This window comes from Platichthys flesus, chromosome 12 (assembly GCF_949316205.1).
Source record: "Platichthys flesus chromosome 12, fPlaFle2.1, whole genome shotgun sequence".
Classification (NCBI taxonomy): domain Eukaryota; kingdom Metazoa; phylum Chordata; class Actinopteri; order Pleuronectiformes; family Pleuronectidae; genus Platichthys; species Platichthys flesus.
The window spans coordinates 4021883-4048984 of record NC_084956.1 but is presented as its reverse complement, the minus strand read 5'-3'; the positions used below and the strand labels follow the sequence as shown (position 1 = coordinate 4048984).

The 27102-nt window shown below is 43.2% G+C and overlaps 1 protein-coding gene across 10 annotated transcripts; it reads right to left on the bottom strand.

The window, feature by feature from the left end:
• Window positions 1-309: 309 nt before the first annotated feature.
• Window positions 310-27102, bottom strand: rtn4a (reticulon 4a). 10 transcript variants are annotated; one of them, XM_062400391.1, is made up of 10 exons: window positions 26313-27102; window positions 21126-21161; window positions 19210-19263; window positions 14914-16773; window positions 4392-4599; window positions 3455-3593; window positions 2444-2513; window positions 1909-1955; window positions 1729-1787; window positions 310-1522 (listed from the first exon to the last, which is right to left on the bottom strand). In XM_062400391.1, exons 1-10 carry the CDS (start codon window positions 26857-26859, stop codon window positions 1480-1482), a joined length of 3063 nt encoding a protein of 1020 aa, XP_062256375.1. In that variant the 5' UTR covers window positions 26860-27102; the 3' UTR covers window positions 310-1479. The 10 variants fall into 10 exon arrangements, with proteins under 10 accessions (XP_062256375.1, XP_062256377.1, XP_062256376.1 ...); XM_062400393.1 differs by having other exon boundaries at window positions 14914-16341; window positions 26313-27100; XM_062400392.1 differs by lacking the exon at window positions 21126-21161.

The following is a 27102-nucleotide window of genomic DNA, read 5'->3' as shown; positions in this document are numbered from 1 at the left end:
AATCGTGAGTGAGTGTCAGCCCGTTTTTAACTGTGACTTCTTATAAAAAATAATACAGCACTTCCTGTGTGAATAGAACCCGACCACATGATGCTCTGACACAGGAAGCTGGTGTTGGAGATGTGACGATTTGAACAGATCTGTGAACAAAGTGATGAAACTGCTGCGTCGTCTGAGGACAACTATTATTTTAAAGTTAAGTGAATTGCATCACTTGTAGAATATGAAAAAAAACAGTTAGATCAAAGACACAGAAGACCAATGTGGATGATGAAAGCAATCTTTAACGGACAGATGAGGAGGCGGGACTTCTTTGTCTAGAAGCTTTATTGATAATTGTTTACATCTCACAATGCATTCCACAAACACAGCTCCCGGCTGGAAGCTTTTTATCGTCACAATTGAAGTATGAAGTTTATCATTCACAAATATACTTGCATAACAAACAAATGCTTGAAGGTTTTTTCCCCAAAGTCACATCGAGCTTCAACATTATTAAGATATCGGCTCCACAGACAGTATGATTATTTATTTTGTTTTCTTTAAATCCCACTTTATTTTATGGTTTTTTTTTTATACTTTTTAAATATTTTCTGATGTCGATGAATGTAAACGTGTTCCTTCCGGAGTTTCTCATCACTACACAACTGCAATGACATGGAAATAACTTGTATGTAAGAATCATGTTTCTGTTTGTCTGGCGAAGGTTTTTTTCTAGATGTTCGTAGCTAAAGTTACTCAGAAGCGATGAAGTTTTTAAATGGTAATACACCCCCCCTACACCCCCCCCCCCCCCCTCCGCTGCCCCGTCAGGAGTCAAAGACGTCGTTCACAAATCCGTCCGTCATCACATCGAGTCGCCAACACGCCGCAGGTTACCGAGGACACAAGCTCGAAGTTTTAGGGACACGATGGTAAAAATCACAAAATACTTCTAACTCTACGAGAATATTCATACCAAAAAAAAAAAGATAAACACGAGAAAAGTACATAAGGTGCTGTCGGCTGCTCGCGCTCATCTCTCCACTCGGCTCGACGGGGAAAGAAAGAATTTAAATCACGAGAACAAAATAAAAAAACATCCAATCCCAGCTGCAGGAGCATCAGACCTCCCACAATGCACTGGGTGGAGAGGGACAGAGGGTTGGTTCAGGATTAAAATGCGTTTCTGGGAGTTTTAACGTCACAGAAATAAACATTTCTAAACTGGATTTTAGAAAAAAAAAGGAGGGAGATGTTAAATATCAATGTCGTCAACCTGCCTCGACTTTTCCAGAAAACACAGGAATTCTGGATTGGGAAAAAAAGTGTTCTTAATATTTTGACAAATAAAGTAAGAAGGGCTGCGTCACCGCCAGACCCCTCCTCTCCTCCTCCTGCCTTCCTTCATGTCGTCCCACCCTCCCTCCCTCCCCCACACCACCCCCCAACATCTTCCTCTCAGAACTTCCTCATTCCAAACTGCGACTTGTCGTTACTTCACTCCGCCTTGCGCTTCATCCCGGGCACCTTCGCCTGGATCCTGCAGGACGACAACGTTTGAGAAGCGTGAGAAGATTCAATTTGATTTTAATGGGGAATCTTTGATGTAAACAAGAGATTTCATGTTAAATGATTAATCATCTAATATTATATCGTTCTTCCTCTATATTTATGAAAAGCTCAGCTCAGGTTAAAGGGTTACTCTGGACAGATGTGAATATATTGAGTGATTGAGGGTCTACTCACGTTCCAACAATGCTTTGAACCTGGTTGTTGACCAGGGCCACGTAGTGATCGATCTGAACCTGAAACACACAGCATCAAGTTCCCTGTCAGACTCTTCATTTCTTTACAGTTGTTCTGAACTTCATGGATTCAGTTTATCACAGGAGGAGAATTAGATCAAACTGTGATAGAGGGTCTCACCTGGTGTTTCTCATAGACGATCGGGCAGCTGAACGCTGCGATCAGACCTGAGGAAGAGGAGAAATATGAGGACAAGGTCAGAACATCCTAAATGTTGTGTTCAGAGGTAAAAGCTGCTGTCAGCCTCTATGATGTTTATAATTTTGCAGTAAAACATTTCAGAAATCAATATTTTGGCAGATATGAACAAAGATATCTACTTAGGAATGACTCCTAAGAAAATGTGATGATGAAGAAATGTAGTTGAGTCTTATTTTACAGTTAGACCCCAAACTATTATATATAACTATAAATAATAAACCAAAATATATAGAACTTAAATTCAAGAAAATAATCTTGCGAGGTAAAATAAATACACATCTTTACTGCATCCTTTACTCTGTAAAATAAAATGCTTGATATTGTACAACAAGGAATTGGTCCGGTCTGACAGAAGTTACTGCAGCTTCTCTGTAATTTCAGATGAGCCAAAGTAAGACTTGTGAATATCCTTTAAAGACTCTTATTGTCACGGATCATGCGACGGTTTTCTCACCGAGGATAATGAGAGTGAGCCCGTTGAACAGGCCACCAACGTAGGTCAGGATCCACATCAACACAGCAAACTGCAAAAAACACGAACATTTAAATACAAATGAAGTACCCTCGGTAGCTGATAATGAAATAGGACAAAAATAAAACCAAAAGCCAATGAAGATCAAAAAAAATTCAGTTCAAGAAGTTTGACAAAAGAAAGAATTTATTCTAAAACATAAAATGATTCTTGACATAAGTTTCTGATCAGAGGCTGAAACATTTCACAGACATTGACCCTGAAGCGGTTGTGATACAAACATTCTCAGAGCTGTAATGTAAAGTGACAGTTTTCCATCCGTGTCAATGACGAATACATTAAGAACAGTCGGGGGCCCAGAGCCAACATGGCCGCCAGTGAAGAGATGCTGCTGCAGCTCGATGGCAGAATAAACATGCGTGACATTTTAATGACCTGCTGCTGCAGTTGTAAAGATTCACCGCCACTGCAGCATGGACGATCACAGGAAGTTAACCAGAGGGAGAGTATCCCACAATGCACCGAGACGTTTGGAGAATTTGAAACATTTCTGCCTCCTGATGGGATTAAAGAATCTGACTTTTTGTGACCCTCTAAGGGAAACTCTGTGGCGCTGCAGTCTGATGGGCGTCGTGCAGATCTGTATTTGGACCGGAGGAGCGGGGGAGGGAGCAGCGAGGCGACGACAGGCGCCCGACAGCTGCAGCGCTCCGAACACTCGCAGTGTAACTGTTACCACCACTGATCTACACACCTATTACAAACGCTCACTCACATGATGAGTTCACTTGTCCAGATCCTAAATAAATCTTCTGTCTGGCAGAGTAGAGACAGTTTCATGGTGACCTTTAGTGGTCAGGACCCATTCGATCTGAATTTAAATATTTAATACGTCTTAAGGCTACTTTAACAGCAGCAAATCTTTTTTACTCCAGAAAACTTCTCCCCCTTTAAGTTTCAGACTCTTCTTATGTAATAAGGACTGGTTCTCACCTTGATGGAGTCGACCAGGTCCTCCACCAGGAACAGGCGCCTCAGTTCACAGATGCTCTTGTTCATTGTGGCCAGAACCAAGTCGCTGTACTTGTGGACCACATCCTCAGGCAGCGCCACCTCACGGTCCAGGTACAGCCTGAGAGGGACAGCAGAGGGTCAGGTTTAGTACAGAGCTGATATGGTGAAGTTTCTAAATGTCATACGCCATTATTTAAAAGTTGGTGCCAAATATTCAATACACTTAACTGACAGTCGGTTTAAGTTTCCTGTTAAAAGTACTTAAAGATCTTTTGAGTCACTGTGACTTTTGGTCTCAGGGGAAAAGAGAAAATCCAGCCTCTGTTGTGCAGCTTTGATTTCTGTGAACAACTTGTGACTGAGCTCAGTTTCCACTGCTCCAGTTAAGCTCAGATTAATCAGTCTTTACTGTGGGTTTAAAGGAAGCAGGTGAAAACTCACTAAGAAGGTTTTGTCAGAGAGCCAGGAGGGAGGATAAACACTATGCACAACAACCAGACACACAACACAAAACACAACAGGGCGCAGAGGACACCTCCCCCCACTGTACAAATGTGATGCTAAAATATCTTGGATACGAAAACCGCCATCTTGTGCTGGTGACCTCATTGGTAAATCTGGGAGTGGAGCCCAGTACACAGGTCCTGCCCATTCACAAGCTCGACCAATCCTGAGTCACTGTCAGCTGTCAATCAATACCTTATGTCCCCATTACTAAACTTCTATTGAATTCAAGGATCAGGCATCTTTTTCCTGCAGGAACTGAAAGTTTCTTCACTTCCTTAAACATTTAAACCAAACTGTGACTGAACTTTCGCTGAGAAAATTTCAGGAAATAAGTTTTATTTCTATTTTCTCTTCTGAAATCTTTGACATTCTGCAGAGATGATCATATCATCTTTATATCGAGACTCACTTGAATGGGTGTCCCTCATCGGACTTCTGGATGGCCTGAAGGATGCCTTTGTATATTCTGAAGCAGATGGTGACTGAGAGCAGAGCCAGGCCGATGTAGGAGCAGACGCTCACGATGCTGCAGAGCGTCAGGGAGAGGAGCAGCAGCAGCGCGGCGCCGAACACCACGCCCGTGCTCTTCACATCGCGCCAGTAGAGCAGATCCACCACTGCAGGAGGAGGAAGATGATGGTTAGTGTCAATCATCCACAGAAACGTGACTGAGCTGTATTCTAAATTAAATCATCTCAAGCTGTCGGCAAATCATTATAACATCCAATAACCTAGAAAACATTTTGACCAAACATAAGTCTGGTGCTCTCACTTCTTTCTAACACCACACCTCCATTATTTAGTTTTTTTAACATCAAAAGGATGTTAATCTAAACTCAGCTCTGTCTGGATATATAAGACTTGAGTAGTTTTGCACTGCAACTTTAAATCAAAACTCAATTTGTCTCTGGTCCAGGGAAAATATGCGACAGTTGAACCGAAAGAATAAGCGTTAGACCACAGTGTCTTCAGGGCGAATCTCCTTGAGACACACACGCACTGTTCTCACTCGACTTCTCTGACTGTTCAAACTGAAACCAAATTTGTCTGCTTTGCATCTCAGCCGTCACATGGGGGGTGCTCGTGATCGTCGGGAGGAGGAGGAGCTTCTTTAAGTTCGTCTCCTTTATCACAGGGGTCACCAACTGTCAGTCATTGAAAATTTTGAAAAACCACGCAGGGGGAAACTCGCTGCAGCTTGTGACTCATCAACATCCTCATCTCGGTGCCTTCTGGACTTTTCTTCCACTTTCTGCCCCGACGCCACCGTGATGATAACTCAAGTGACGCGACACCAGCTGGAGGTCATCGGCTTTGAGGGTCTGATCACGCAATTTCCCGAGACATTATCAAACAAATCGGCTGCAAGTTGAGCGTGAAACTTAAACTCAAAGTTGACTCGTCCCACCTGCTCCACATTCTATTCCGTATCCTGTCTTTGCCTTTATGTTTTAACCCTTTGGGGTCAAAGACATTTTATGTGTGGGTATTGTTAAAATAGTCATTTTTTAAAGACTTTAATAATGTAATGCCGGTCTCAAAGCCAAAGAAAATATTTGCGGATTCCGGATACTCAATTGAACAGCAGCTGATTCCACGGACTCAATGAGAGTTTAACAGTAAAAACCAGCTGCAGAGTTCATTCTGCAGGTGGTCGGGACTTCATGACATTTGGCAGCAGGAGCCTCTTCCCTCTCCGACGACTCAGAGGGGAGGAGGGGGGGGTTGGACAGTGCAGGGAGACAGCTGAGCTAACGACCTGGCAGCCTGCACATGCTTATATTTCACCAGGGAATTCCAGGCAGGTCAATGGACAATATTAGAAGTGAAGGAGTCGTGGGGTTTCCTGCAGACTCGCTGAGCGACGAGAGGACATCACGTTGCAGTGTACGACGGAATCTGACAGTTTAACGTGTCTACTTTGTGTGATTCATTCAGTTTTTCAAGTCGGCAACAAGCGGCACTTTAAACTTCAACTTTCACAGAGTACATTAGACCAAACAGGTCAGAGATCCACCTTCTCTAGAGGTTGACATTCAACAGAAACAAGTGAATTTAACCTGACACGAAGCATTAAAGAAGGATACATATCTTTGTGATATGATAGTAAACTGAATAACTTTGGTTTTGGATGCTCAAAACAAACATTTGTTCTTCAGATCTGAACGATTGTGAAATAATCAGATGGATCGAGAATTGATCGGCATAGTCAGAACTAACCAGCAGCTCAACATGGAGCTTCATGGCAACAACCAGTTCTTTGTTACGTGGACCCGCCACCAGCTTTACCTACACCGGTGTCTTTAACTGATGAATGGGACAGTGCAGGTCCCTGTGCTCCAGTCGCCATGTGTCAGATTTCATAGTCATGGGGAGGAAGTTACAAATTCCAGAAAGCTTTCTGATTGGACGCAGACTGAGTAAACGGCCCCAAGTGCAGGACGAGTCATTAAACAGAGTTTTAAAGGAAAAGAAAACTGATTTCGATGTAGAAAATACCAGGATGTTGGTTTTATAACAAGTTAACAGAAACACAGGATTTAACCCAGAAATATGGATTTGTAGTTTCATTGGGACAAGGAGGGTCAATGAGTTACATCTATCTACAGGAAATGGGTTGATAAGCACGAAACTGAGGCCTCACAGTCAAAGGCAAGTGATATGAGTGAAACGTTTAGTCAAGTCACAAACAGCGTTGTTCTGCTTCTCAGTGTTTGTGATATCTTATCTATTGATGTCATTGATCGGTTGTTGGAAGGTCAAAATTGTAAATTCCAGGCAGATTCCCAAGGTTCAAACTGCAGAGAAGCATATACACATCTGGGGTTTTCCCTCAGTATTTATAGGACAGATCAATCCAGCAGTTGATGAGATTTATTCAACAAGTAACTTTTTATGGATTTATATTTATTAGACCCTATTTATTTTACATTAAATCTATTTATGGACCAACATCAGGGAACAAATCTGAATTTTGGGGCATAGAACAAACTAGTTTCTGCTTGGATCTTAAAATGGTCTCTAATCTTTTTGTTTTTGAGTAGAATCGGTGTTTTAAGCGGTGATGGGGGCGGAACGTGGCCCGATGGGAGCTTCTCAGATCAGACACCGCTCAGGGTGATGCTACCTCCGCGTTAGCCCCGTTAGCTTCCCCGGAGACAGAACCCCTGTCTGCGGGAAAAGAACCGGACCGAGCCGGCGACGTGAGGAGGAGAAGAAGGCGGCGGGGGTGAAGAGGAGGAGAAGGAGGATCCACGGTCCTAATGCGGCTGCCTGGCTACATATGGTAGCGGGCGTGCTAGCACCGGAGCCTGGCTAAAAATAGACCCGCATCACAGCGAGCTAACGGCGGCCGCTCATCGCTTCTCTCCCCGCTGCGTTCTACACCAAGCACCGATTCATCCTCTCTGAATTCCCGCAAAACGTTTTAATGTCCGACTGATAACTCGCATCGGCGGAGCACGAACACACCGCGGGGACAAAACGTCAAATAGTCCGGCGTGACCTCCGCGGGACTCGGCCCGATCCGCCTGCAACCTCCCCGGGCTGAGAGCAGCCACGCTCCCGGTGCACATGCGAACACCAGCGCGGCTACAGGCAGCGACACAAGCGGGGAAATAAAGAGAGAGATGCTCGGTTAACAACAGATTATGAGCGGACTAACCCCGTTTGGCGTCCATCTTGAACCTCCGTTAAACAGCAGCTCCGCCTGGCTGACGGGAGGAGAGACCGGGGAGAGAGACACGCGGCGGGGGGAGAGGGAGAGACATGCGCAGCTGCGTCTCTCTGGACGATCGATTCAGATCGATACTGATTCGATCAGCTCCGAGACGTGATTCTAATTAAACTGATATTTAACTGAAGATAATCTTTCACTAAAGCACGTGTGTAATATAGAAGCTTTTTACTGGTTTTAATATGGATGTTTGTTTTTATTATCTTTTTTTTATTGTTCGGTTTTATTATTGTTTTTTCGGATAATATATAAAGATAAGGGGTATGGAGGTAAATCAGTTATATGATGAGTTTACAACTAAAAACATCTTTCTATTTCTATCCAATAATGTGCATTTCAGACCTGCAACGATTAATCAACTAATCAACAGACAGTTGATCTGGAACCATTTAAAATGTTTAGCTTAGAGTGATCATCTTACAAATCCGTAAAGATAAATGAGACAGTAGAAGTCCTAATCTTGATTTCAGAGAAATCACAAAAGGCGTTCGTCCATGTTTCTTAGACAAATGGATCAATCGACCAAGTAATCAGCAGACTGACAGATAGCTCTTTCAGCAGAAAAAAAGACTAGGATCCATTTATCTTTGCCTCCAACACGTCCCCGAGTCCAACATTTTACACCATCACTCAGCATGATTGGATCTGTTACTATCAACCACAGGGAGGTGAAAACAGAATCAGCATGAGGAGGAGGAAGATTAGGAAGAGGAAGAATGTTACACAACCAAACTGTACAAGGATAACCAGGCTCCAGAAAGGCCAAGCAGAAATTAAGATGAGATAAAAGTTAGGAATTTAAATCCAACTCTGAAACAGAGGGAACAGTGAGCAGTCATCAGAGATCTGCTCGCTTTAAAAAGATCCATAAAAGGGATGACAAGCTGTCCAGGAAACTCCAGGTGCATGCTGGGAGAGCGGCGGCTCCAACGTTAACACCAACCGTGGTTCAAATTATCAGCGTTTCTCCCCTGGTGTTTTAAATAACTTTGAATTAATTTAACTGTGATGCAGATGTCCTTTGTACTCAATAAAAAGGGCCAGTGTGACTGTTTTACAGCGTATCATTAGGTTATGATTGTGCTGTTTTTATGTAAAGATCTTTTTTAATACATTTATAAGGTGATTCATTATTATCATGGATTTCTGGTTGTTTTCTTGATCAATCAAGTTTGAAATGTAGCAAAATAAGGACATTTGACCTATTCCGTTTCTCTGAAGGTTGACATGTCGACAGTGGAGTCGCCCTCTGCTGGTGATTCTAGAGAATGCAGGTTATAGACACTTCCAAAAAGGCTTCACTTTCCGGAGCCCGAACCTTTAATTACTTCATGTCTATATACTGATTATGCGTGCTAAATATATGTTAAACGTTACCGAGTCATTTGTGATGCTTTATTCACGGTGCCAATCATCGATGTGCATCTTAAACCAACATGATTTGACTCTGATCAGGTTCAACATAACGAAACTGATGTCTTAATCTGATGAACAAATGACATCGAACTCAGCATTAAGAGGAAAGAGGAAGGAGATTCATTCTGCTGCTGGTCTGACTTAAAACATAAAGCCACATTATTTCCCTGTCCCTGACACACACACAAACACACTAATACCAAATACTGCTTTCTCACAGCCTCAGACACAGCTTCTTTTAGTCGTGGCTCATTATAGGCTCAATGAACAACAACAGCGGTTTGATGAACAGACCCAAGCTCAGCACAGACACACAAACAACAAAGGCTTCAGTGTTGAGACGACAAGTGACCGCAGCCTCAGATGATGCAGCGACTACTGGACACATGATGGTCAGCACTGTAAAGTGTAAACTCTGTAAAAAGTTTGTTTTGGTCAAAGAAAAAAATATATATTAGGTTTAGTGGCCGGAAATGACTTCAAGGATTTACACAATCACCAAATTAGTTACTCATCAGTTCTCAGATGATCGACAGGTCTGATAAGAAGAAGCTGATTAGAAGTAGACAGTTCTGTTTATTAGCTTTACTCTACTTTAGCCTAGCTTATTTTAAACCACCATTTTGTTTGAATCATGTTCTCTATTCAATGTATATTAATGTTATTGTCTTGAGACTCGAGGGACAGATCAACCACAAGCGTCTGAAACCTGAGTCACGTTATCACAGACCCTGAACATGTCCTTCAGTTTATCACAGTGGGGCCCTTAAGAGAAGGCTGCCAATTGTCTATTGAAAGATCTGGTCTGACTCTTCTCCAGCTCATTAGCACATCACCGGCTCACTGTCCAATCAAGACACTGCCAGCTGACACTCCGCTCCAAAAAACCCTCCCCTCCTCCGCTCTACCTTTGGTCACAGTGGATGACTGGCTGACTGTCCAAAGGTCTCTTCCCTGCCAAACAAACTGCCCTGTAGCTTCTGCAGTCGCACAACAAAACCAGCAAACTGTGTGAAAATATCTGCAATCGCGAGTTCACAGAATCCTCAGAGCCTCCGGGTGCAAACACAAGAAAACAACGAGGACTCACAATCAGTTACAGCTCATCTCGTGAACAGAATTTTACACCACAGATAAGACAACGAATAGGGATTTGAAAGTTCGCCACAATTTCCCTTAAATGTGTCCTTAAGTAGCTGTAAGGTCGTTATATCCATCAAAATATTCAAAACAACACACGTCTAATAAATCAAATTGAAATCGTTTACAGTTTTGTATCAAAGTTTGCAAAGCTTGGCCTGTGAAAGCTGCATTTCAATCAATGGAGGAGGGACAGGCTTGGCTGGAAACGTTAAAAGTGCGTCAACGTCCGACTCTGAACGACCAATCGAGTCACGTCTCAGAAGCACCAGTCTCCAACATCCATGTCCTACTTTCATTGCATGAAAGAGGAGCCGAGGGCAATAAAAGAAATGAGACGTTTGGGGACGACGTCTCTTCTTGAAGCAGCTTGAACCTTCCACACAGTCACAGTCCTGCCCGAGCCACAAACCAGCAGAATCATACCATGCCGTCTCCAGTGCTTTGCGGCAGACTCCGGTTTGTCCACAGAGTTGTTCTCCATGCCTTCAGATCAGCAAACACACATTCCACACAGAGAGGGACCCAGCAGAGGCGGCAAATGCAAACGTGTTGGAGTGAATGTGTGTGTCCGGCTGCAGGAGGAAGAGGAGGACAGAGAGGGAGGAGAGAACTCGAGCGAGACTTCCTCTGGAGGGGAGGGGAAAGGGGGGGGTGACTGCAGCGAGCAAATGAAGTCGATCCTGCAGGCGAGCTGTCAGCTGACTGTCTGTTGCCAGCGCTCTGACGCAGCAACTATAAACGGCAACCATAAACGAATCTGCCTCAACCCCGCCTCCCTCTTTCTGCTATGCTCTCCCTCCTCCCCCTAAAAACCACACTGTCTGATCTCCCCTTTCCCCTCCTTTCTCCACCCTCCCCAAAATCTCCCTCTGCTTTCCCCTTCGTCACCCTTCCTCCTCCCTACTCCTGTTGCCTCACGCGCGCTGACGAAGCATCAAGACGCAAGAGAAGAATGTTTCATCTCAGCTGATGCTGCCTGGTACAGTGTCATTCAACAGCTACACATATCTGAAGGAAAATAAACCAGATCCTTCTTCAAAAATGACACAAAAACCAGTCTGAAATCTACACTGGTGTGACATCAAACCAGACAATTCCCTGCAATCTAACCCGATCCCCGGCTCCAACAACCTTCAAACGTTCTTTATACAAAGAACCAAATGTAATCTATGGAAAGTTTTTGTTCAAATTCGTCGTTTGATTTTTCATCTAATAACTGAATAAGTGATTGAAAATGTATATACACACACACCAATATTTTACCATTTGTCAGCAGGACTGTGAAAAAGTACTTAACGTATTTCCACAAAACTGAATGGAAAGATGGTACCTGGGCTGTATGATCTACTATTGCACACGTGTGAAAGGCGAGATTCCAGAAAATGTCTGATTGCAGGTATCTGTCAATTTCTCAGACAATCAGCGGGATTACGCAACAACAATTGAATCGATTTAAGTGTGAAACTAACCAACTACCTTTAGTGTAACTACCACTAAAGTGTAGCTTAGATAATGTGGATGCTGTAGAAAATTGTTTTAGAACTTGTTCCAAAAACACTTTAAATGAAGGAATTGCCCTGAGGGAGATTCTAGTTCATACATCTACAATAGTGTCAAGATTTAAAACGGCTGAAGTGGCATGAATCCATGGCTTTTTGTAACAAGGGGTTCGAGTTGAGAATAAATAAATAAAGAGTGACTGGCTTTCTGCCACATTAACTCATTTTCCAGCTGCTGTAGTTTCCCACAAAATGTTTTGTCAGTGCTCTGAACAAAACCAGGAAATCAATTTCAACAGTGAGAACCTGAGTGAAGCTGGTTCCTGTTTACAGGCTGAAAAAAGTGTATCCGAGATAAAAACAAACAGAAACATAACTTAATGTTGCTTATGGAGTCTAATCTGCTGCAGAACAGAACCAGAGAGTGATCATCACAGTGGTAATCACAGACTCTGTCCACTAGAGAGCACCTTTCTCCTGATAAACCTCTTAACTCATCTTTGTGACTGTTGCAGAAGAGACAAACTTACAGACATGTACGTGTGGGTAATATCCTTTATAAGTTCTGGAATCTGTTTTTCTGAGCATGATAGCGAGGCTGGCTGCAGTCACAAGATAAAACTAATTACCTGTGATAGCTTTGTATGTTATTATGGTTCAAAAACTGTATTAATTATCTGCAACATTCTAAACTGACCCTAAATTAAAAGAAACTAAAGCTAAATGAGATGCACTGAATAGAACGTTGAATGAATTAACTTGTTTGTAAATGAAATTGCAACAAACTTCAACCGACATTTTACAACACAGGGCAGTGTGGTGATTCAGTGGTGAAAGAGATGTTGCATAAAGAGGAAGAACAAAGTTTGACTCAGTGACGACAGTAGAGTACCAGCTGACCCGTCACCCTGATACTTCCTGCCCATGTTAATAAGCCATGAGAATGACAGGTTTATCTTTTAAAATCATTAACTTGAGGATCGGACAACAATTTAATATTTGGTTGTATTTCTTTTACTTATGTAATTATTTAAGTAGAAAAAAGTACAGGAAGGAATTAAGAAAAAGTATCTGGTATAAGTACAGTAATTCAGACTATCCAGTCTGGTGATTGATAAATCAGAATAGAGAAAACAAAGCACAGATTTATGATCAGATTGCAGCGCCCCACCTTGAGTTGTGTAACGAGGAACATTTGGTGACTGGTATCTGGGTCGGAGATGCCTTTGTGGGCCTGCCAGTGTCGCAATGCAGGGAGGAGGAGGCTTTAATTAACAGGAGACTCCTCCAACACACACACTAAAGCCTGGGCAGCTCGTCCCAAAGACCAAAGTCCTCCTGCTGTAATAACACAGCGGCTATCTGTGTGTAATCGTACGCAATATTGACTGATCAATATCAGACTCAAAACTGAGTCATCCATTAAAATGGAGACTAAGGGGAAGGAGTCTTCAGAGATTGTGAAAAAAAAAAAAAGAGTTGTATAATGCTAATTCTTTTAGTCCCAACCCAGTGATTAGATAAATTATTTAATGTTTCAGTGAAGTAGATACGCCACAAGATGACGTTTCTACTTGAAGATAGTTCCAAGTTTTCATCTCTTATGACACAATGAATTAATTTCTTTACAGATCACATGATCAATCAAGGATATTTTTTTTATGTTGTCAACTAATAAAGATTTTGGATCTTTAACAAAGCAGTGAGCCTATGAGTTTTTGAGTGGAAACACATTCTCTTTAATGTGCAATAATTGTTGATCAGAAGCCCCATTTTTATTTATTCTTTTACCGTTTGAAAATTCCAATTTGGGTCATGTTTGAAACCCAGGAATTTTCCATTTCTAAAAATTACTGGTCAAAATGACCCTGCTACAGAAATAGATGGAAAGTTCAATAACCCCTTATGTCATCACAACCCAAAGTTATTTGGCACAAAGTTCATCCTTATGTCACATTCAGCCTCATGTTCATAAAACCTGATGTCATGTCACATTAGAGGCTGTGGGAGAGGTTGTGAAGCTCATAAATCAGAGCAGCAGCTCGTTCAGTCAGTCGCAGGGTGTGGCTGTGAGCTCTGTATGTGTGGTAGTGAATGTGGCAGTGAGGGGTGCTGGGGTCTCTATGGTGGTGTTGGGTTTCACTTTGGTATCTCGAGTTATTTCCAGAGCAGATAAGAGCTAAAATAAGACGTTGAGGCAAACTGACTACAATGTGGGCGAAAAGAAGGAACTTTACCGATGTCCGTCGCTGCTCAACATTGGATTTCCCATTTCTTCATAAAATAGGAACAAAATCTTCCTCTTTTTTTTTACAGTGGATTTTACAAAAGCAAAATAAAGGAATATTTCTACGAAAAATCAGTTTACTTACCGGATCACAAAATTAAAATAAAATAACATGAGAAGGTGCTAGGGCTGTCACCTTATTTGAAATTCAAACATTCATTTGAATAAGAGTTTCTGTTTGAACTGTAAGGACCTCTTCCAATTCAAAATAGACATTCTAGATGCAAACTAGACCGTGGGGAGTACTTTGCCTCGTCATCCAGCAGAGGGGCTCACCATCACATTAAACTATTGCATGCCCTTTTGACTTAACAGTAGAGTAAGACAGAACTCTAAAACTGAGGCAGCGAGGGAGTCATCACAGAGGAGATGAGAAAACATCAACGTCCTCAGGTGACTTCAGGGGGATTTCAAAAAGATTTGAAGAAATTTGTTGTGTTAAATTCAATTGAACTTGACTTTTGGAGAATAAAGTGATAGCCCTTTCAGGTGCACAAAAATTATGTTATATGAGACAGAAATGCACAAAATGCAGCAAAAGTAAAAAAAAAAAAAAAAATCTAACTACAGATGGAAAATGCAAACACACAATTAAAGCAAAATGCAAGGGTTAATTTTCAAAGGAAATGCAAAAAGGGACAATGCAAGAAAGAAAAGGTGACACTAGGGAGAAGGTGATGGGATCTTAAGTAAACTCTGACTACTAGTCGGTTGGGTGGGTGGTTGGGAGAAAATAACTGAGAACAAAAGAGTGAAGATGAAATTATGCCGATGAACATGGAAGTGCCAGAGGAAACTGAGGAGGATGTGGGATGGAGGTGGTTTCCATGCCAGAACTGCTTTATTTTACCTGTGCTTATGTTCAGGTTTGGCATCTTAAACAGTTTCCCGCGCATCACGCTCTTCTTGGCTACTGGCTCCTCTGGTTTGTGGACAGGTGAATGGGTAAGCGGAGCTGAAGGTAGGGGTTGCTGGATGTCCAGCTTTTCTAGCTCGGCCTTGCTCTTCTGGTGGGATGTCTGAGTAAGGAGGCAGTAGGAGCTCTGACTTGGAGCCTCTTCTTCAACCTCTGGGGGTGGGGCTACTTTTGAAGGTGGAGCAGAGACTCGAGCCACATCGCCAAAGCTCAGGTCATCATCCATGGGGATTTCTGGGGGCTTGGAGGAAGCAAACTTGGAAGTATCCAGAGCCTCAAGAAACTCATCGATAACACCCCTTGGTGGTCGCTCAATAAACTCAAACTCCTCAGAGGATACTTCATGCTCAGAGAACTCCTCAGCCACCTCTGCCTCCTCCACGTCCATCTTCAGGTCCTCCTCCTTTGTTTCCACCTGGAAGCTCGCAGGGTTTTTTGCCATGGCTTCAAGGACTGGGGACAGAGAGTCGGCTGTTGGTGACTCTGAATCTGAATCCTCAGCAGTGGTCTTTTTACTCTGGAAGTCAAGTGGCTCAAACATATCGGTCATTTTGGGAGAATCATGGCTTGAGAACCAATCCTTCTGTTCGATCTTGACAGATTTCTCTTCTTTGACCTGAACTGGTGTGGTGTCCGCTGCCTCTTTGACAAGATCGAAGGCGTCAAAGCTTTGGTCTTCATCCCCTTTATCTCCAACTTTCCCCTCCATCTCCTCAGTCATCTCCTTCAGAAGGGACACTTTAGCATCGAAGGCAAATGGATTGTTTGCCGACAGATTGATTGGCGGGTTGGGTGACTCCATCATTCTTCTTTCTAAGATGGGACTCTGCTCCTCCGGGGTTCCCTCTGAGGAACCAGAGTCCATTTTTTCAGGGTTGAGTGGGGAAGACTTCAGGATGTCTGGAAGTGATGGTGGGAGAGCAATATCCTCCTCTTCCAGTTCCTCTTCTTTATAGCCGGATGAGAACTGATTCATTGAGTGCATGAGTGAGTCAGCGGACATCTTGCTCTGCTCAAATGTTTTCCCCATGTCTATAAAAGATGGTGGGCTATCTTGGGATTCTCCAGTCTGCCCATACTGGACCAGATCGGGTGTAGGACTCTCTGACATTTTAGAAGCTCTGCTGTCAGACTTGGAGTCTCCAAAATGGGAGTACCCACTATCAGCCAGTGGAGAATAGCCTTCAAATGGGTTAATATTCTTCTTCACCTCGTACATCAAGTCATCATCTTCTTCAGACTGGTTGCCATGCAGGTCGGACTCATAGTTGGAGGAGCTAAGGGGGGCCGTATCCTTGGAGAAGCTATCCATGGTGACCTTGGAGTTGTCTTGAGAGGCTAAGAATGGTGAATCCCAGTGCTCTGTTGGGTTAGAGGAGGCAAGGTAAGATTCTGGAACCATCATTTGGGGGTTCACGGGGGAGGGGCCAGTAGAGGACCTGTCTGAGCTAATCAGCTTCTCCTCAGGTGAAAAGGAAACTCCACTGTCTTCACACGGATTATGGGGCCCTGGGTCTTTCCCTAAACTCAGGTAAGGACCAGCTAAGGGATCTAGAAGGTCTTCCTTATTCTTACTACGGCCTGGCCCAGAATCACCCTCTTCACGCTCCCAAGGCATGTCCTTGGAATGAATAGTGGGGGCTTGAGTGGAGAAGGAGCCAAAGGATGCAGCGAATCCTGAAGTAGGGGGTTGGTTGGGACTATCGGTCAGAGAGAGCTCCTCCAGTGAGTCGGGGGAGTGAAGAGGGGAGAGAGGAGAGATGGGAGCAGGGGAATCACCCTTCTGCCCAAGTTCTTGAGTAGAAAGGGAGGAGGGAGAATGCAATACAGCACATATCAAAGACATACTCCATTCCTCACAGTGCTCACCACACCTGGGTAGATGTTAGTAGTTACTGAAAATAAATCGAAGAAGGTTTGGAGATTAAAACTCCGAATTAATCTTGTCTGCCAACAGAAACGTAAAGGAAAGTGGAATTGCAAACCCTCCAACATAATCTGCAACCCAATACGACTCATTTTGAGAGCTAGCTTGTGGAATTCAATGTTTAAACCAAAAATAACAGGCTATATTGTTTCTTTTGCATGTAATTCATGTTATAAAAAATGTTATAGCCAACGTGTTTTGAGTAATGAAACACTCTGCATCGAGCTCAGTATTGATCGTTGCTATCACATGTACCACAATAGATTATAAATTGTGATCTTAGATCAAATCTCTCCAGAATACATAATGTATTTGTCGCATTTTAGAATTTTAGTAGTCTTGGGTTGCACCAAGGTTATGTCGGTCAGTTTTAAATCCTGTTTTCCTTCCACATTTTAAATTAACAGACAATATTAACACCATAAAGACCAGACAAGTGCTGCAGAAAGGTTGGCTGTGGCAGGTAGACTGTCCATGTAGTTTGTTGAATGAACGACCCCTTGTGAATATTCCAAAATAGCATATTTTCTAATTACCATATAAGCTTGAATATTAGACAGAACTTTACATGTATCAGTTATTCATATTGTATGGGAAGTGTCTTCGATTATGGGTCATTGTTACCTTAATGATGCAAGGCTATCCATGGTTTTCTGTGTTCATTTGTAGTGGGTGTTTCAGAGTAGACGTTCCTCATTGGGTACAATCTAACCGCAGGAGTTTCTCAAGCCCGGTGCATCTGGTTTTAAATCAGTTCATGACGAGTGAAAACAGGTTCACAGTCTCTTTAATGAACAAATGAACTCAGGAAAAAAGAATTACTGTCACAGATGCTGGGCTCAAAAAGACTAAGTAGTCTAAAAAAATGTTGATAGTCACAGAAACTGATTCTGATGCTTCAACAGTTTGACATGAGTCCAGGTAGTGGATTCTACATGAGCCAGTCCTAAATGCATTTGGATTTTACAAATTGCAATACTGTACGAGGACTTAGTCATTAGTTTGTTGGGATCTCGTGGCCTCTTGCACAACACGACTAGTAACAGTGTTCCCCTAAGGGGTTTGTCTTTGTATTCTGGAAAAACAGTAACACTGGTTGTGATAATTGTGCTTGCACTGTTAGTGGTGACAACACACAACACCCCCTGTACAATCCCCCTGCTTTACTTATACAACAGGGCTTGAAGTCAATGGCTTTCATGAACGTCTTGTATGTTGCATAAATAGGGGAAGTCTTGCGATCAAACATCCAGGAACACTTGCAGCATAATGAACTAATTTTTTCTCAAACCATTTGCTTTCATCAGAGCTAATACTTGACAACGAGGGAGACCACGGGCCAAAACACATTAGTCTGAGTATTCTCGATACTTAAAGTGTTGCTGGAGTTTTGACCAAGTATGTGTTGACCAGTTTCCACATCCTGCTGTGAAGATGGAATAAACCCCAGTTAAACGTCATCTCAACCATTTATTTGGAAGTGACAGCACCTGATTTTAATATGAATTTATGAACATTTGTCTTTATGTCTTTGCTTCAGACAAAGTGGTCTTATCACATAGTTAGACTGTGGGAAGCCCTGAAGCAATGTTGTAATGAATTTAAGTTAGTTAAATTATAATCTAAAAAGTATCTTATGAATTAAACGGACATCTACATTTAGCAAGTACAACGTTAGCTTCTAGTAGGTAGTGGAGTATAAGTATAAGGCATGTAAATCGTCCCAGAGAGTTCGATAGTAGCTCTACAAACTCTAGTAGATATTTCTGATGTACAGGGACATGATCAGGACAACAATACATCAGCAGACTACCGGCCACAGTTGAGATTTGTCAGCATTTGTCTGGTGATCCGTTTACCACCCTGGTCGGAAACTAGGTGGTAGAATCATTTTTTCGCCTCAAAACTGGTTCCAATAAACCATGCCCAATGCTTCTCTCAGTAGATAATGATTCCTCTCAAAGGACTTTTGAGAAAATTTTGTTGGAAGAAAATACATTTTAAAACGTAAATAAAAAAAGTCATGCCTAAGGAGAATCATTATTCCTCTATAAACTACTTGTAGCTCATCACAATCTACTCTACAACAGTAACATGGAAGTCAGAATGCCACACAAACACAAGCAATGTCAAAAATCTGATTTAGTGTTATTCAAATCCACAAATAATACAGCATTGCACATGCAGTGGGTTATTCTTGCTACTCGAAATTAAGTGACAGCACAGCACACAACAAGGGAGTGAACTGAAGAAGTGGTGAAGGGAAATAAAAGACGAGGAAACAGTGAGCAGAGAGAACTTGCCTTTAGGGAATTGCATCAGAGGATGAGGCTGAGCTTTAGAAGGAGAAGGTACATCTGTGGAAGAAACAGAAGAAGGCAGCAGAGAGTGAATTCAGATAGATCGAAAGGCCAAGAAAGGACGACCAGGGGAAGAGACAGAAATCATCTTCCATAACAAGAAGATGGTAGAAGATTCAGAAAGCATAATGTGGAAATCACCGCCCTAAACTTTAACTTGTGAAAAAACATGTGGCGACCTGTGTGTTGAAGAGAACGAGAAGGAGACACGTGGGAGGCTGCAAGCTATTCATTTAAACGAGACGTAGGATGATTGCACGTTTTGAGTTTCCTTTCCCTCAAGTTCTGAGACTATCATACAGAAGCTACACAATTTGTTTATAGTAATCAACTGCCTATAGTGATCACTCTGGCGTGGGACAAACGTGGTCATTGTAAGCGGTTTCCAATGTGTTTGACATTTTCAAAAGAGTAACTGCTTTACTTTACATACAATTTTACTTTCTCTTAAGCCACATTTTCTACAGTGAGGGTATTATAAGTAATTTGTACTTAAGGATCTTAGTACTTTTTCCAGCATTGTGGGCATCAAAGCTCAACATTCATAGGATGTTTAACATGTTTCTGGATATTAACAGTGCTTACTCTACAAGTTCTCTCAGGTATGCAAACATTTGCTTGAGGTTGGTGGGGGGGGGGGAAGACAGGTCAGATAAGGAGTGACAGGAACATCTGTGTCATAGCGTGACGCAGACATTACAGGTGGAGTTTACATGCCTGAGAAAGATAAAGAAGAATGGATGCAAAGAGGCAGCACAGGAACAGCAAGAATCAGTTCAAATCCCATCTGTAATGTAGCCAGAGAGGAAACTGAGCATCTGAGCTGTTGCGTAAGTTCAACCAAACAAAACAGTAGAAGGTTATTTATAAAATGGTAAATTAAGTTAAATGCAATTAAGAGACAACATGTGGAAAACAGGGCCTGTTGCCATTTTGAGTCTCTTTACCAAATCAACTTAACTGCATGTGTCTGAAGTGAGAGGTCACATGAGGCAAAACAATCAAAGAAAATGCTACTTAAAGAAATTCCACAGAGCCACGAATAACTGCTACAAACTAGTGAAAATAAAAACAGACAAAGTAATCCAACTGCAAAACTTAATCTCTTCCATCTCTTGTTTAAATAGCGAGTAGAATGCTACGAGCCACCAGGGGGAGATCCAGATGATTTGGCTTGACTTTTGGGAGCTGTCATGTACCCCATTTTAACACTTGATGCAGTAATTAATCATCCATTATGCAGCATAAATGATTTTTGCCTCAAGCTAAATAATTTGACTTCATGCCTCAATCAGGGAAGCTTGATTATGGACCAGCTTAAAAAAAAAGCTTCTTTCCGAAAACAATAAAACAAAGAGTCCCTGTGTGCAACCCTCCCCGTGGCTGCGGCCTAAAGACTTAATCCCTCAAGTAATTAGGAAAATACAGACAGGAAAAGGGAGGGTTGCTCATTAGCAAGGCACTAGATCACTCAAAGTTAAAAGTATTTAAGATTTGACTATTTGCTGTTTTGACGCCAAAGATCAAAACAGCTAATAGCTCAGCTTCTGCCTTGGCCACATCGGCTGCGATTCAGCTGTGGTAAATGGACATGACCTTGACTTCCGCAGCTGAACCGCAACCGATGTGGCACGGGCAGAATTCCTCCTTCCACTTAACAACTAAACACTTGATCAAGCTTTGACAATCACAGTCAGAAATCTGCATGAATCACGAGAATCTTAGGTTGATTCTCAAATGTATTGCTGTTATCATAAAATCCTTCAGAGATTTAGTTCGAAATTCAAATTTACAACACTGATCTGATAGTGATATTAGACCATAATGATTATTCTTATTAGGTCGTTTTGTTTGGTTACCTCTGCTGTCGAGTTTTAGCTTCAGGTGATGAAGACCTAGGATCAAACCAATGACACACATTTAGAATAAAACGTCACTATGACATTCAGTGGATTTATTGAGGATAATGCTGAATTCAATGCCTTTCCAGGAAATCCAGAGGCTAAAGCTTTCAGCTGCTAAATGCACCCGACGAGCTGCAAATAATGTCAGACCATGTTCTGGCACTGGTTCAGGTGTAAGTGGAGATCATCCGGACTGAGTAACCTGAGAATCAGCTCAGCTCACCATGGCCCTGGTCATGTTACAGCCAACACTTCTCCATTTAACATTAGGGTATTTTGATAGACCTTCCATTTATGATATTTAATGTATGAAACATTTTCTTTTTGATATTACTATAATTCCAAGTTCCAACTACATAAACGACTATGCCAGATTTGACCAATATGATTGGTTTCAACTCTTTGTATTATTTATTAAACAGACTGAAACATTTTAGATTTTAGTTTATTGAATCTAATAAGACTGAGTTTAACTGAAACACAATACTGCAGATTAATAATTATTGTCGATTTGATGGGTATTTAATGAGCTGGTTGAGTAAAACAATCATCAACTGGCTGTTTTGACCATAAGAAAATATGCAAAAACAACTTTACAGAAAATGAACCAATAACATTTGTATATTCTACACTTTCAAATTACCTGCACATTTCTTTGATTTAGTTGAGAACCACAAACTCCCCATTGTCACTTCCAAACGTTACCATCTTTCACGAAGCAGTGACGACTCAAACGCCATTGCCATGGAAGGTTAAGGCTGCACATGCGGAGGTATTTTTCTCCTCCTTCAGCTATAAGTATCTCACAGTTCGACATATGATGACTCCAGGGCAACGCTTCACCTGCTGCCATCTTGTAACATAAAGAACTCAATGTACAATTCCCATCGAAGCCCTGTCTTCTTCCTGTCTGCTTTAAATACAGAACGTACTGCTCTTTCCTTTTATAGATTTCTAAATGGTCATATTGTGTTGTTTATTTTGGGTTTAGCTGGTTGGTTACGAGACAGACAGACAATTGATTGCACCCCCTCTGAACCCACGGTCTGCAGAACCAACAGTTATGTAATTCTACAAAAACAATTAAAAAACCTCAGAGATGTGAGGTTGGCAGTGTTTGTGGCTCAGCATGTTTCTACAGACTGCTCCTTCACTTTCAGAAGTTTTGACCTGAGCCTTTTTTCTCTGATTGGACATTGTTCCATTAGCTCCAGAGAACACAGAGTCAGACACTAACTGGCCTCCAGCTAAACCAAAACCCAGTCCTGAATGTACACTGCCAGTCTGCCTGGCCCTGTGATAACTGCTGCTACTGTGTGAACTGCTGACATACATGCATGCTGGGATTCACATGAGAAGGACACGCCTGTTCTTCTGTGCACCTGGTAGGTGGGGGATGGGCTGTACAGATGGTTTCACCAACATTACAGAAGAAACACTGATTAAACAACATTAGCAGGTATTCATTGTTAATTTTAAACGTGGGTAAACCCTCTTAAAAAAGACTTATACGTCACAAAGATACCAGAAACTGAGAAGCTCCCCACCTCCTATCTCGTCAGCGTTGTATTTAACACATTTTATCCAAGAATAAAAAAAACCCAAAACAAACGTCTGTCATCTACGTGGCAATTCCCCAAAGATCAAAGTACGTCACAGCGTCGGTGTCTAGACTAAAAAAAAAAGAAAGAAATGCGCTTGTTCACCTGGGTGTCATGTTTCCATAACTACCGATCGGAGCCGATTAAAACGTGTGTCTACTGCAGAGTCATCTGACCCACAAGTGAATGCTGATTGTTTCCATTCACATAACAACAGCCAGATGTAAGCGGATTTTTGACCACTTGAAAAGGGGCTTGAGTCATCTATAAATTCAACATCTGGCTTCTCCCGTCGATGCTACTTATCATAAATCAATCAATTATTCAAAACAAAATCAATTCCAGCTCCAGGAATCCACTTGTTCACAAATTTAACATACTCTGTTACGGAAAAATGTCCCTCAGCTCAATGTGACGACCTGAGAAATCAACATGAATGTGACGAATCAGCACAAGATGGGTAAACAGCACATCTTCTGGAAACGTCTGCACTTATCAGAGCGATAAGAAGCCAGATTTAGAGCAGATTAACATGTGGTTCTCATCATAGTCAGGGGCGTGTCTCATTTCTGTAAGGCTGAGCCAGCTGCTGTGTTGGCAGAGCAGAAACAACAGAGCGGAGCCTGGTGGTGTTACTGATTTGGGCGAGGGGTTCGGACTCCGGAGCACTTAACCCCACTTGTGTGTCCCTTTCACCAGGATACAGAGAAAACAACAACACTGGCCTACGCACACACACGCTCATTGAGCTTAAGCCTCTGTGACTCTGTGTCTGACATCTCCCCTCTCCGTCTAATCCACCTGACCACATCACAAGCTCTCCACAAACACACGCTGACGGATGTGGGTGACCCAAAAATAAGATGTAGGCCGGTGGTGACCGTTGAGCCCCTTGCAATTAGCCGGCCTGTCAGTAGCGCTGTCCGATGGGTGGGGAAGGAAACTTCTTTTTTTTATAAGAATCTGTGTGATGCGAAGTCACAGCAGGAGGCATCAGGTCAGACTCGTGTGCAGAAAAAAGACGGGTTGTGTCTGTCATTAACACACGGTGCATTTTAACCCACATATGGTCAATATTATTGATTAACTGATGAATCATTTTGCCTTTAAAACCTTAGAAAAAAGGGAATATACCTGATGGTTCTGCAAATGTTTTACTTTATCTGGCACAAGCAGATATTGTTTATAATGATATATAACTTTAAAAGCAGTAAATCTTTCCAGGATGCTAATGTTCAACCAGACTCTTAAAGAGGGGGACCATGTGTACGTGTCTGCTACTGCTACACAGCCCGTTAGCATTAGCAGCTGTTTACTTTCAATTCAAGAAAAAAAACTGTGAAAGTTCAGCATCTAAGTTTATTCTTTTATTCCACAAATTCTATATCAAAAAAACAATATCAAAGTGTTTTGCTTCAATTCCTGGAGTTTACTGAGGTTGTTACCCAGCAACCCACGGCCGGTCTTATAATAGCGAGTGACTGTCACGCCCAGGACCTCCATTGTGACCTTTTGTCTTCCAAACCCAACGCTGGCTGAAGCTGTTGAAGCTCAGGAGTTGGTCTCAACCACTCGACCCCAACAGGAAACCACATTCAGCAGCAGAGAAGAAACGTACAAATAGCTGCTTTAGAAACAGTTAATTTTAAAATGCAATCAAAAATAAACCCTGGAATACTGATACATGTGCATTACTGTTACACTGTATATGTTTTGTTCACATTGCTCATATTTCTATTATACCGTATCATGTTTTGTAGATTAAAAGATTAACTGGAGAAGTAACTTGCCGACTCATTGCTACTGAAAATAAACCTTAGCAGTAGCAGTCCCAGCCCCATTTATTCTTGAAAAGGATTTATTTTTTTATTATTATCTTGTAAATGATATGTTGAACATGCTCTGGTCTTTTGTTCAGACTGCGGGGCTTTAATCCATAGCTCGTGGTTTATCCACCTCCATCAGTGGCCTTGCCAAGCAGCCCCACCCTGCCCCTGCTGCCTGATGGAGCCCAGACAGGCCCGTTTACCTCACACGTCTCAGGGAACAACACAGCTCACAATATTCACTCCCTACACATCACAATACGTCACAATAAGTCCAAACATGATCAAAAGGCCGTTTAACGAGGATTCAGAGCAGCAATGGCTGTTTGTGAGTACACAGGCCTCTGTGACTGAGCTGCAGCCGGGTTTGGGGTGTTGGTCTGGGGCGGAGATGGAGGTAAAACATGGGGTTTGAATGACTCATTAACAGATTAAAACTCGTATTATTTGATTGCAAGCGGTGAAGTGAGTGGTGGGGGGACGTGGAGCTGCAGAGGAGCCGACAGGGAGGGGACGCAGAGCGGATTCCTTTGTTGTGACTAATCTCCGGGTTACAGCTTGAGCCGCTAACTCCCCGTGCATCCATCATCGGACACAGCATTGTCTGACGGGCCACTCCTTCACCCGTCATCCGAGCCTCTGACACATTACAGTTACTGGACATGTTCTCATTTCTACCGGGATTAAAATGACCAAATCCAGGGTTAATAAACAACTGGGCCTGCGGGGTGACGTTGTTAGCTTTAGCACCGGGGAGCACCTGGCTGATGGAGGAACAAACACGTGTTTTATCTGCATTTGAGTGGTTTAGCGCACATGAGACGCAGATGTTCACCTGAGCAACTGGTGCTGCTCCTCATTAGCTGCACCTACAATGACCAGAAGAAAGGGAATGGCGTCCGATAATGGAACTGGGGCTAGCAACAGCGAGTAGCGGCACCGAGCAGATGGACGATGACATCTGAAACGGTGGATCGGTTTCACATCTTCCCGTGAAATTGTTTTAGAATCATATAAAGACATGTTTCTGGGGTTAGAGGAGGAAGTGTATTCGCTGCTCGATGGAGGATAAACGGTGAAAACCCGCGGCTCGTCCCGTCCGCAGCTGACGTGAGGCTTGTGGGTGAGAACAGGTGGGCCGCATCGCTGCAGCTTAGCGGGACCCGGGGGCCACGCTGCCTCCTCCCGCACCGCTCATCCCCGGTAGAGAGGCAGCAAACGTGGATTCGAGTCGTTCTCATTCACAGCGAATAAAAACTCGAGTGGTTAAAAGTGTGAATCCTTCATTCACAGCCACATCCAGGCGGCGAGCGGCTGCTGCCTGTCACACACCATCCGCTCGCCTCAGGGTGGCAGCGCTAGCCCGCTAACCGGGCTAACCTGCACCGCGACCGGAAAACTCATTAATGTGAAGAAAATGCCGCAGTTTGACTCGATTTGACACCCAGCGGTGGGTTGAGTTGGTTAAACCGACTAAAGAGTGATGTTTCACCCGCGTTTATCGCCTTCATGTCGGCGTCTGGGTGGGCACACGATGCTAACCCGCATCTGAGGCAAGGAAACCGGTTAAGATGAAGACGGGAAAAAACCGTTAACATCCAGCTCAGCTGAATTTCCATCAAACCGGTGGAGCATATTAAGTTTATAAAGCTGATTAAAACGTTTAAACCGGTTTAAACTTTCATTTTCAGCCATTTCCCCGTTCAAATACTCACAAGATGCTGGAGCCGGTGGTTCCTCCGTCACCGCAGGTCGCTCTACTGCCTCTGCGGGGGCTGGGGCTTCTTTCAGAGCTTCAGCCGCTGGGAGGGCGTCTCTCTTCGGGGCAGGTTCTGGCTCGGGTGCAGCCTGTGGCTCCGGTTCGATCTTTGAGCTCTCGGGTTCGGCTTTCGGAACAAAGATTGGCTCCACTGGCGCAAAAATGGGCTCTGATGCAAAACAAGCGCTTGTGGAGTCCGGGAAAGGCTCCAACACCTCGGGCTCGGGTTCCTCCACCTCGGGCTCGGATTCCACGAACATCGGCTCCGGTTCTGGCTCCACTAGCTTCACCGGAGCGAAGGGAGTTTCTGTGACCTCGTGTGGTGCACTGTCCTCGGCAATGTGGCGGTCCAGAGCGTCCTGAGCTCCGCCGACCAGGTCCACGATGTCATCCAGGCTGAAGAGGTCCTGTGTGGGCTTGTCCGGCTCGGCCTGGTAGTGGTGCATCGCCTCGCTGAAGAGAGCCGTGGAGGAGGAGACCTCCTGATCCTCGGTGTCTGCCATTTTATTTCTCTTCACAAAGTGTCTCCTGAAGTGGAAAAAAGTTTCAGACCCAGTGCGTGGGGGTTCAGTTGCCGCCTGTAATAAACTTCCACCGGGAGGATCAGTGACACGTTGCCGGTAACTCCTTCAGGTGAGTTTTACTTCTTCGAACCGGACAAACGGGGACAAGTGCGCCGCACCACAGCTGCTCCAGAGTCGGACCCGAGTCCCCGAGAACCAGCGTGAAGTTAAGAAGTGGAGGAA

Bases quoted from the DNA above. Each gene is read 5' to 3' on its own strand.
- rtn4a (XM_062400391.1), bottom strand. From the start codon at position 26,859: ATGGCAGACACCGAGGATCAGGAGGTCTCCTCCTCCACGGCTCTCTTC. The intron at 19,264-21,125 runs GTAACCAAACAA...TTTCTTCCACAG, and splicing joins GCTAAAACTCGACAGCAGAG to ATGTACCTTCTCCTTCTAAA. The intron at 1,788-1,908 runs GTGAGACCCTCT...TGTGTGTTTCAG, and splicing joins TCGTCTATGAGAAACACCAG to GTTCAGATCGATCACTACGT.